Source organism: Elephas maximus, chromosome 9 (assembly GCF_024166365.1).
Source record: "Elephas maximus indicus isolate mEleMax1 chromosome 9, mEleMax1 primary haplotype, whole genome shotgun sequence".
NCBI classification, from domain to species: domain Eukaryota; kingdom Metazoa; phylum Chordata; class Mammalia; order Proboscidea; family Elephantidae; genus Elephas; species Elephas maximus.
In genome coordinates, this window is record NC_064827.1 from 54,086,447 (window position 1) to 54,098,978 (window position 12,532).

Below are 12,532 nucleotides of genomic sequence, written 5' to 3' on the forward strand. Positions count from 1 at the left end.
CTGAGCAATTAAATGACGTGTATTATCAGACTGGATTTAAAAACTGCCTACAAGAAATCCACTTTAAAATAAAGGTGCAGATATGTCAGAATTTGCATCCCTGCCTTCCTATTTCTAAAACTTACATGTGATGTTTGCTACTATGTTGGCAAAGAGTATACCAGAAACACTCATTTCAGTCATCAACAGGGATAATATTCTAAAGCAATCCATAGTCTTCATGAGATCTGGATCAGAATCTGTTGGAAGCTGAGTTTATATCAGACTACAGTTGTCAGTAATTTTAGATGATCAGGACTAGCGAAGGCAGAAAATAAAAGTATCTGTCCCTAACGATGATTTCCCTAAAGAATGATGATTTCCTCAATGATGCTATCTCTATTCTTCATACACAAAGTTTCACATTTCTCTTTAGTCTTATTTGTTTAGAGCTTTTTGACCCAGCAAATATTTCACAGCAGCTTTTACATCCTTATTTCTCAAGCTGTAAATTATAGGATTCAGCATGGGGGTCACTACCCCATAAAACATTGAAATAAGGCCCTCTGAAGCTTGCATCTCATTTTTTCCAACCATGTCTTGGGACTTGGGTTTTGCATACATAGAGAAGATGGTACCATAAAATATGATCACCACAGTCAGATGCGCTGAGCAGGTAGAAAAGGCCTTTCGTCTTCCTGTGGCTGAGTTCATTCTCAAGATGGTGTAGAGGATGAGCATGTAGGAGAAAAAAATGACCAGAAGTGGAAGAACTAGGAAGGCCATATTTGATACTGCTAGCATAGTAATGTTGAGAGATATATCAACACAAGCTAATTTTAGGACAGCTAATATCTCACATAAGAAATGATCAATAATGTTATTTCCACAGAAAGGCAAACGCATGGCAAGAGCTGTTTGCACAATTGAGTTGATTCCACCAGAAAGCCATGACACAGAAGCCATCAGCACATACACAAACTTACTCATAATGAAGGGGTATCTCAGAGGGTTACAGATGGCCACGTAGCGATCAAAAGCCATCATGCCAAGGAGGAAGCACTCTGTTGACCCCATTGCAAACCCAAGGAACATCTGCACTGCACATCCAGAGAAGGAAATGTTTCTTTTCTTTGAGATTAAGCTCTCCAATGTTGAGGGAACAGAGGAGGCTGTGTAGCAGATATCCAGGAAAGAGAGGTTGCCCAGGAAGAAGTACATGGGGGTGTGAAGATGGGAGTCAAAGATGCTTGCTATGATGAGAACACCGTTGCCAATTAGAATCACTAGATACATCACTAGAATCAGTGCAAAGAAGATAATCTCGAGCTTGGGGTAACCAGAGAGTCCCAGAAGAATGAAATCTCTCACAAATGTCTGGTTAATCTTATCCATGCCTCAACGTTAGGATGTAAAAGGAAGATCTAACATAAAATATTTTCACTGGGAAGCAACCAACATAACAAATGAATTGAAAAACAAAACATTACTCTAGGGCAAAATAGAAGGAATATTTGCTTTGAAACTCTGTTATCAGTTATCTTCAGCAGTGTGTGTGACTAGAATACAATAATACTGGGACATTTAGCATTTCTATGCCCCATGCCTAAAGTATGGAGACCTACCAGTGATCAGAAAAAATTCAGAAGCAACCTTCCCTGATGTTGAGGGCAGTGTCTTGAATTGAGGTTTCCAAAAACCCTAGAATATTACAGACGACAAACCTAACTTCTTCATTTAGTCAGGTCCAGCAGGAAGGCCATGGTCAAGGAAAAAACAACTCAACAAGGACCGGAATTTTGATTCAGTGATTAACATAGATGTTCAAAATCTTAAGTCAACTTCGATTTTCATGCATATTTGTTTCTCTGCCTTACATTTTGGATCTCTTTTCAGTCAGTTTCATTTTGTATTTTTATAGGGCAGAAATTTGATTATAGTAAATTGACTCAGGTATACTGTAATTTGGAAACACTGGTGGCGTAGTGGTTAAGAGCTACAGCTGTTAATCAAAAGGTGGGCAGTTCAAATCCACCAGGGCTCCTCGGAAACCTTACGGGGCAGTTCTACTCTGTCCTATAAGGTCCCTAGAAGTCAGAATCGAATCAACAGCAACACGTTTACTCTGGTTTTTCGGTATACTGTAATTTAACAGATGTTCAAAAGCAGAGTTAGTTATTGATCTAGTATTCACAGCCCACTCTATTTTTTTTTTCCTTCTTCTGTGACAAGATCATTGCGTTGACCAGCTCTGCGTGCATACAGTGGAAAATCTTTGGAGAACAATATTTAGTCTCACTTGTTTTATTCCATGGCTTCAGATTTATTCTTGATAATTTGTTTGTTTAAGTCAATCTGAGAAAACAGTAGTAATGCTTAAATAAATATGTGGGTATGTACGTGTAGCACTTTATGCTTTACAAAATTCAAATTAATTCTTCTCATTATTCCTTTTTTTAGATGTGAAAGATATACTGTGGCCATTGTTATCCAACATATAAGTAAAAAGTGGGGCTTGAAGTTCAAATTCTTTCCAATGAAGTCTAGGGGTCTTTGGGGCTACAGCTCCACAAGTTATTATACCTTATTTCTCCACCAAGTAATATCCAGAAATTCTGGCATTGGTGAAACAATGAAGTGAATCCAATATTTGAGTCTTTCAAAACTTTCAAGTGCATGTATCACCTGGGGATCTTGTTAAGATGAAGTTTCTGCTTTAATAAGTTTAAGGTAGGGCCTCAGATTCCGCATTTCTGATAAGACACCCAGTGGATGCTGAAGCATCTGCTATGGGGCCACACGCTGAGTAACAAAACTTCAGTTCATCTATGGTGCATCAACAGACTATCCGGATGTTTCTGATAAAATATATTTTCTTTTCTTATTATTAGGCTAGCTTAAGAAACTAGAAAATGATCAAGAACATATTTATTTTGTGTTTTTCGACAAAGTCCAGGGTTATACCTTGCTACTCTGTACTCTTCGGAAAATAGATATTATTGAAAGAAAAATATTATAAAAGAAGGATAACCTTTTGCTGGACTGCATAAATATATGTAGGATTTTACTGATATTCTATCTTGGGTCCAATCCTGTTCCAAGAAGAGAAAGGATAAGAAAAGAATAATACAAGATGATTTCCATCACAAAGTTCACAATTCAGCAAGGGTAACAGGAAAACTACATATAGTACAATTCAAGATAAAATATAATTAAATTGTGAGGCCAGAGTGAATATTGTAAATGTTCCCAGAAGAAGTAGGTTAACAAGAAATACACAAGTAAAGAGAGTTCAGGAAGAATTTCAGACTTGGGTCAGATGTGGAAGCATGGAAAGGATTAGTCAGGTTTAGAAGAGAAGAAAGGAAGAGCGGTATCTCAGAAGGGAGAATATGTTGAGCAAAGTTCCAGAGTAAACAGACTGGCAGTACCTCCTTTTCATACAAGGGAGTTTCTGTGGAGGAGTGGTGGCAAGCACATCTGAGAAGCTAAATGAGCCAGGAGGCATACACACGTTCAAAAGTCAGGCAGGGAAATTGACACTTCTTTTTGTAGGGAAGTGGCCCATCATTAGAAAGAACAAACACAGGGAGTTTTTAGACTCTGTAGTTTTAACTATCCTTCAAACTTGACATCATACAATATGATTTTAGGAGGTTTTTGAACAGAAATATGACACAAGGAATTAAAATGTTTAGATTAATGCTCACCTGTAATTACTTACTGGTACATGCGAATTCATCTTTCCATAATTGCCACCAGTTTTCATGTTAACCAGAATTGCAAAGTTAGGGTTCATGTGGGATAACAGTTTTGACAATGTCAGCAAAACCACACTACTCCACTCTCACACTCATTTTTGTTGCATGGTGGTAGTTGGGACACTTTTGCTACACTGTATAACGGTTTAGAATCCAAAGCCAAGCTCAAAAGAGGGATTCTCGCTACAAAAGCAATTTAGTTAAAAATTAAAAGGTAAATATTTCAATTTTGATGAGAGAGGCAAATGAAGGAATACTGGGTTCACATTTTAGAGATGATGAAAACCCATTTATTTTCATTTATTCATGCAACTTTTATTGCAGGCTCCTATGTGCCAGATATTTGCTTGAAATTAGCTCACATGACCAAAATCACAAGGCTAATGGTGGGCAGAGCCAGATCCAAAGCTTGTGGTCTTTCCATCACTACCCTGCCTAACAGTATTCAAATCTGTATAAAAATCACATATTAACAAAAGAGAATAGTCCATGAGTGCCACAGATAAATTTAGATCATAAAGATAAAACCTGACTGTATCCCATTAATAGTGTACAAGGAGAATGGCTAATTCTGTGGACTAAGGACTGCTTATCATGGAGAAAGTTTCACAGTTGTGGAATTGAATCATATCCCTCAGAATACCTACTTCCTATGAAATGATTCCACACTCACTCAGAAGACTTCTGATGATAAATCAAAGTTCTTCCCAAATTGGGGTCCAGAAATTGGTGAGAGGATGCCTTGGTTAAGGGACATGAGCACCTTGATCTACCCAGTCATAATACAAAAGGAAGAAAAATAGCCAAGACATTGACTTACTGGGAAACATGGCAAAGTTCCTGGTTCGGCCTCTTTGGGTCCAGACCTAAAGAGCCTGTTGGCTTCCCCTTCCAGACAGCTGTAATGACAATGCATCTTAAGCCACCTAAACTGCTTCTCCCCACCACCTGCTTCAAATTCTTCCCTTCTCAGGCAGGAATTCCCTCACCAGCTCAAGCCAACTTGAGCTAGGTCTTCCCCCAGTGCTCTAAAGGGTTATCATGCATTTTGTGAAATAATAACAGACTTAGGGGAAGGAGATTATCTGCCCTGTTCATCTGTCTACAACTAGGGCCTAACACAGTGGTGTACATTAACAGATGGGTTTTGATTAAATAGATAAAGGTTTACTTTCTAGAACGTTAAGCAATTGTCCTGTTCAATATTTATGGATCCCTTAATAAGGACAACTTTAACACACCCCAATTATTCACTTGTAGCAGGATCTCAGTTACCAAAACCAAAAACCAAACCCATTACTGTTGAGTTAATTCCGACTCATAACAACCCTGTAGGACAGAGTAGAACTGCCCCGTAAGGTTTCCAAGGAACAGCTGGCAGATTCAAACTGCTGACCTCTTGATTAAGATCTTAACACTTAACCACTGCACTACCAGGGCTCCCAGGCTCTCAGTTATGCCCCAATTATCCATTTGCAGCAGGCTTTCAGTTAAAAAAAATACCAAGTATCTTTCAACAATCAGAACAAGGTGCCATCTTACACAAATAATTACCAAGTTAGGCAATGTAAGTACAGAGGAATCACCTAATACTCATTTAAATAGAAATGAAGTGTGTTTATCAAGTTCAGAAACACTTGGAATTTAGAATCAAAAGTTCTAGGTTTGAGGTTCTTTTCTTCTAATTACAGCCTCAGCTTTCTCATATGTAATACAGTGATAGGAATACCTGCCTTACTTTTCTCACAGCATTATTGTGAAGAAAAAATCAGATAGTATATGGAAATTGCTTTATGGATGAATGGGAATTCTACAGAAAGTAATAATAATGATAATAATAATAAACCATGGAAGTATTTTGGTAATAATAAATTGGTAGCTATATTGCCTCTGCCTATTCATATTATAATTCCATATTTAATAACTTTAACTACAGATTGAAGTTGTAAAGTTTCATGGTATACGAGACTTACCTGTATATAAGAAAATTATTTCCACCCCCTAGGAGAGTCAGTTACTTTTTCTTAATGTTTATGTTGGCAATCCGAATTAAGGTTCAACAAATGATCTCAGATTCTACAGATGACAGTGAGTAAATACTTGTTATGCAAGTTATTGTAATTGTTCCCCGATTCCCAAAGCAATTTAAAGTGAAAGATATGTGGAACGGAGAGACTTCTTGGTACGTTAGGGACAGTGTCCCACAGATCCAATAAAGAGCAGTGTTAGGAATAAATTGTAGCTGTACTAAAGCTCAAAAAGGAAATAAAATTCTGCCCATGTCACTTTTGGAAACACAGGACAAATGTTCACCAAACATTATTAAATATGAGAACTTTTAAATTCAAAATCTATTTGCCAAAACAAAGTTAATTCAAAGAGTTCAATAATTCAAATGATAATTACCAAAGTCAAATGCTAAAATGAAAAAATAATGGAGGTATTATGATAGAAATAAAGCAGATTTTTGCTGTAAACACATTATAGTTTAACATTTTTTCTTGCTTTATCTTCATTCTTTCTGAGAAGGTAAGTTCATGCAGGATACCATCCCCAACTCTTTTATGAAAAGAAAATAAATACAAATAAGCAATAAAATAAATAAATCCACAGGACAGAAGTGAATCCATGTGCTTAAAGCTGCAAAAGAAAAACAAACCCATAAAGGATAGTTTAGGCCATGAATTCAGATAGGGAGATAGCATATTACTTAATTAAAGTGTTTCAGAAAAGTCTATTAAGCTATATTCTAGGTTCTGACTGTAATATTCAAAGAAATGTGATGATTCATGGTAAAATATTTGGATTCTGACAAATTACAGTTTGCTTAAGAAATCAGAAGCAGTATTTATGCACTCACATAGACACAAAGAAACATACACACCACAAACAAAATATGTGTACATTAAAAGACAAATGGAAATGTGTCAAAGCTAATTTTTAATTATAACACCATTACCCTTTGTTTCAGGAGGATAACAATGAGTCATGAGTAAGGATACTCATTCTGGATTTGGGTACACACTCCTTGCAAAAGAAGCACTACTACAGACCTAGAGAAAATGTTTTAATTTGGATGATGATCATTTAAAGAACCCATTTTGCTCCAAGTGAAATAAAACAATGACTTACAAGGCATCAGGCTTGTATATACTGTTATCCATGAAGAAGTGGACTGATAAAAAATTGGAATGGAGAATTGAAATCCCTGCTTACTTAATTGGGGGGTGATGAGAGACTGAAAGGATGTCCTTCAAGGCTGAATAATTGTGTGTTAAAACCACATGTGGAAATAAATGAGCACTGCCATTGGATAGATTGTTGAGATATTTTTGCAATATATATTTTGCAAATACAGGGAAAAGGTAGTGAGGATGACACAGACACTCAAAAAACTTTTTCCCTGTTTTGAGATTTTTTTTCTTTCCCTGATCCTGTATTGGTGAAACATGACTTGCATTTATGAGTTCCAGAGGATCACTTGCTAAACATGACACTGTAACAATACATAACAATACTTCTATTATTGTCCGCATTCCTAAAAGTATGGATCATTCCTTCTTTTCACCTTTTTGAAGTGGGTTAATGGCTTGTGTATCTTTCTTAACCAGGGAATGAGGAAGACCTACATATTCACGCTTATCGAGCCCTATTCCATATGACTGGGAATAGCTAATATAAATGTCTACATTTATATTGCTGCCAGCATTATGGGTAAGTCCTCTCGTTAAGCCTAAGAGTCCTATCCCAAGGGGAATAATCTGGGCAAAAATTAATGAAAAATGGAAAGAAGGGGAAATGATTGCTAATAGAAAGGGAGTCAATAAAGATAATGCAATTAGCCATTAGAGAAATGCAAATCAAAACTACAATGAGATTCCATCTCACTCCAACAAGGCTGGCATTAATCCAAAAAAACACAAAATAATAAATGTTGGAGAGGCTGTGGAGAGATCGAAACACTTATATACTGTTGATGGGGATGTAAAATGGTACAACCACTTTGGAAATCCATTTGGTGCTTCCTTAAAAAGCTAAAAATAGAACTACCGTACGATCCAGCAATCCCACTCCTTGGAATATATCCCAGAGAAATAAGAGCATTCACATGAACGGATACATGTACACCCATATTCACTGCAGCACTGGTTCCAAAAAAGTGGAAGCAACCAAAGTGCCCATGAACGGATGAATAGATAAATAAATTATGGTATATTCACATAATGGAATACTACACAACAATTAAGAACAACAACGAATCTGTGAAACATCTCATAACATGGAGGAATGTGGGAGGCATGCTGAGTGAAATTAGTCAGTTGCCAAAGGACAAATATTGTATGAGACCACTATTATAAGAACTCTAGAAAAAGTTTAAACGCCAAAGAAAATATTCTTCGATAGTTACGAGGGTGAGGAGGGAGGGAGAGAGGTATTTGCTAATTAGATAGTAGACTAGAACTATTTTTTTAGAACTACTTTAGGTGAAGGGGAAGACAGCACACAATACAGGAGAGGTCAGTACAATGGGACTAAACCAAAAGAAGTTTCCGGAATACAACTGAAAGCTTTGAAGGCCAGAATAGCAGTGATAGGGGTTTGGGGACCATGTTTTCAGGGGACAGCTAGGGCAATTGGCATAACGAAATGTACAAAGAAAACGTTCTTCATCCTACTTTGGTGAGAGGCGTCTGAGGTCTTAAACGTTAGCAAGTGGCATTCTAAGATGCATTAATTTGTCTCAAACCATCTGGAGCAAAGGAGAATGAAGAACACCAAAGACATATGGTAAAGATGAGCCCAAGAGACAGAAAGGGCCACATAAACCAGAAACTCCATTAGTCTGAGACCAGAAGAACTAGATGGTGCCTGGCTACCACTGATCACTGCCCTGATAGGGAACACAACAGAGAATCCCTGATAGAGCAGGAGAACAGTGGGATACAGATTTCAAATTCTTGTGTGGTCTGACTGAGACTAGAGGAACCCTGGAGCTCATGGTCCCCAGACCCTTTGTTAGCCCAAGATTGGAATTATTCCCGAAGCCAACTCTCCAGACAGGGATTGGACTGGACTATAAGCTAGATAATGATACTGGTAAGAAGTGAGCTTCTCAGCTCAAGCAAACACATGAGACTATGTTTGCAACTCCGGTCTGGAGGCAAGATGAGAAGAAAGAGGGTGACAGAGCTGGTTGAATGGACATGGGGAATACAGGGTGGAGAAGAGCAATGTGCTGTCTCATTACGGGGGGGAACAGCTAGGAGTACATAGCAAGGCGTGTATAACTTTTTGTATAGGAGACTGACTTGATTTGTAAACTTTCACTTAAAGCATAATAAAAAGATGAATTTAAAAAAAAGAGAAAGCTAATATCACCTTGGTATCACAGGAGAGGCTAACGGCAAGAGAATATTACCTCTTAGATATATTACAGATGCCACCCACAACGGTGAAGCTATTTGCCTGCAGAAACAGTCTTCTATATTTGAAGCTGAAATTCAAAATATCATGTGCCCTAATGCCTATATAACATGTTTTTGTACATGGAGGCCAATAGTCAAGGTAAAGAATACTAGGTAAACCGATAGGAGGGTCAGTTTAAGGTGACTTGCTGAGCTCAGCTACTTACCACTGATAGGTCCAATGTTTGTCAACATAGCCTATGGAAGCTCTTTGACATGCTCTAACTATAGTTGGAGGTTACTACTGCCTATATGATAGTATTGTGAGGAAATCAAGATTTGGGGTCCAAAACATCTACTCGAATTCAACTCAAGCGATAACAGTTAATGGGAACAGCATGTTTGGTGTATAAACTAACATAGGCTAAGACATTCTAAACAGGCTTGTGTATACACTCTGGAATCTCATGAGTTCTGTAATTATCCAATCCTGTATAATTGCCACACCATTTAATTCCCAATTTATGGCTTCCTCTGAAAAGTACAAACTCAGTCAACATACAGCATGCATTATCTCATAGACATAATCTATTGGAGCTAAGAAATGATTCCCTTTACCTGATTCAAGTGACTCTAGTGACAGTCCTCACCAGCTCTGTCCTGTTGATCAGCTAGGGAGGGCATCATTTATACCATAGTTTATGTGCTCCAGAAGTGCATTCTCAAAGAATACACTGTGGATGATGGTACTTAGTATATATCCATAGATTATATATGAACATAGAAAAATATATAATGATGTAATTATGTCCAGGATCTGCTTCAAAATAATCTGGAGAAAGGATACAAGTAGGTTTAGGTAACGATGAAAGAAGACTGGCTATGTGTAGGTAATTATTTAAGCTGCATGATTGTGTGATTAGTACACAGGGTTTTATTTGATTATTCTCACTCTTTTGTTAAATATTTCAAAATTTCTAAAAAATGTTTTAAAGAAAAATGTGTATGTGTATGTATGGATATATAGATAGGTACAAGATAGGCTTATAAGTCTGTGTGTGTGTGTGCGTGTGTGTGTGTGTGTAGTATGATCTTTCTGGGGGGCAATTTACCCAAAAAATTTAAAAGATTCATATCACCTGTTTGATTAATTTTACTTCTCATAATTTATCCTGTGAAACCGTAAGCATACAGCATTAAAAAAAATGAAAAACTCTAATCCTCAATTGCTGATGGTACACTGAATGATAAATCAATACAAAAACATAGTGAATGCTATGACTTCTACTTAGTAAGAGAAATATTAAAAATGGTATCTTTGGGAAGTGGTAATAGTGAAAACAATGTTTTTTCTCTTTATAGTTTTTGATATTTTTGGAATTTTTGAAACATATTTATTTATTAATCAGAAAATAATAAACTTAATCTTTTGGATTTCCCAATCTGCTAAGGAAGGGAGCTTATTATTGAATCTGATAATTTTCTGGTCATTGATCAATATGAGCACACTTGTCTATACCTAGGTCAATTTGCACCCACCTCTAAATGCCAAGGGAAAGAGGATTTTAATAAAATTTTCAGGGTAAGAGTTCGAACCTGATATAAACCTGCATATAAAACACTGACACCCTTTACATTGTGGGAAAAAAATTAAAGTGCTAAAAAGTTGGCTGAAACAATAGAAACGAAGTCATTTATATGCCTAAAATCTTGTTCAAAGGCTAAAGAGGATTAAAGAAGTATCAGATGCAAATGTAGGACTCCTTGGCGAGAGGGCAGGAAGGGTGCCAGAAGTTCAAAAGTCATAATCCACAGTATTTGGTACGTCCTGTCTGAATAGAACTAAAAGTAATGTCCCATGTGATCCAACACAGAGGAGAAGGACCAGCAGCTGGAAGTTCTCAGCAGTGACAATAGTCTAGGTGGGTCAGTGACAGGTCAGCAGAATTTTAGTGACCAGACCACTTAGGCAAAAACCTGGGTTAACCCCAAGGAAGTAGATTGGCAGAGAGCAAAGTCCCCAGGTAGGAGATACAAGGTCACGTTGTGGTTCTAAAACCAGTTGAAAAGAGGAAAATTGAGTAGGAAAATAGTCGAAACCCAGAGCTGTCTTAATGGGCTAAGAAATAGCTTACATTGGATTGCATGTCCCAAACATACTCTGTGCTCAGCTTTGGCCCTCTAAACAAGCAATCTACAGAAAAGATAAAAGCTACAATAGATTTACTGAGGAGTTCCAACTCACTGGAGAATAACAAGAAATATATTTATTTCTTCAATCACTACTTTCATCACTCTTTCTGAGCCTATAAGAACATCTTAGGCAGATGTGAAATGTGTCTGGGTTGGTTTTGTTTTTTTTTTAGGTCCTTATATACCCACCTTTCTCCCTCCTCTAGGCTAGCTCCTCTGCTGTTCTGCAGACTCTAGAGCTCAACAGGCTTCCTCACATCAAGCCAGATGACAGCCTCTCCTTTGCAAGCATCCAAACCCTCAAGAAACTGTCTTGCCACACCCCCTCACTTGGCAAAGACTGGGAAAAAACAACTTTCCCATTCTTCCACAGGAATAATAAGGAAACTGCCTTTCACCATTCATTGTGCACTCCCCGTAATGTAAAATACTCCCATCATTCTTTCTTCCTCTGGCTAGATCTTTATATAGATATGTGGAGGAGAAAGGAGAGTGTGATTGATATGAACAGGGTGATTGTCAGGGGGAGATAGTTGGCTCTAATATTTAGTAGCACAGAAGAATAAGTGGGGTTAAGTAGTATGTTTAGTCCTCAATTTAGAGTTTTAGCTTCAATTCTGAAATTGTAGGACAATATAAAAAAAAAAAAACTTTTTTTTTTTTATGACACTGGTACTATCCTAGGTGTTTTCTCCAACTTACCGAGACTTTCAACAACACTGGAGCTAGGATTTATTTATGCTGTTATCACAAATTACAAGTAAATTACTTAAGTAATAAATAAACAAGTACAAAGAAACTACAGCTTAGAAAAAAAAAACTATCCAATATCATAATCATGTGTGGTAGAGCAGAAATTGGACCCTTGCCTCTCTACTTCCAAAGCTTATGTGTGACTTTGTCCCACTATGTTGCCACAGAGTACATCAGAAACGCTCATTTCAGATACAACCAGGGATAAGATTCTAATGGAATACACTGTCTTTGTGAGATCTAGACAAAGGCATGCTGGAAGCTTAGTTTATAGCAGGCTACTGTTTTCAGTATAGAATACTATAGAGCAGTGCTCGTACAGGCAAAGAAAAAGAATATCTGTCTCTAATTATGGTTTCCCCAAAGAAGGCTCTCACAAATCTGCCTATGAGTTTGTCTTTGTGCTTGTTACACAAAAACAGACATATCCCAGAGTTCTTA

At 37.2% G+C, this 12,532-nt stretch overlaps 1 protein-coding gene across 1 annotated transcript; it reads right to left on the bottom strand.

The window, feature by feature from the left end:
- Positions 1-417: 417 nt before the first annotated feature.
- LOC126082828 (olfactory receptor 13C4) lies at positions 418-1,408 on the bottom strand. The gene has a single exon (XM_049895865.1). The coding sequence runs from the start codon at positions 1,372-1,374 to the stop codon at positions 418-420; it is 957 nt and encodes a 318-aa protein (XP_049751822.1). The 5' UTR covers positions 1,375-1,408.
- Between the last annotated feature and the right edge of the window lie 11,124 nt (positions 1,409-12,532).

Excerpts from the sequence above, each read along its gene's own strand:
- LOC126082828 (XM_049895865.1), bottom strand. The coding sequence starts at position 1,374 with ATGGATAAGATTAACCAGACATTTGTGAGAGATTTCATTCTTCTGGGA.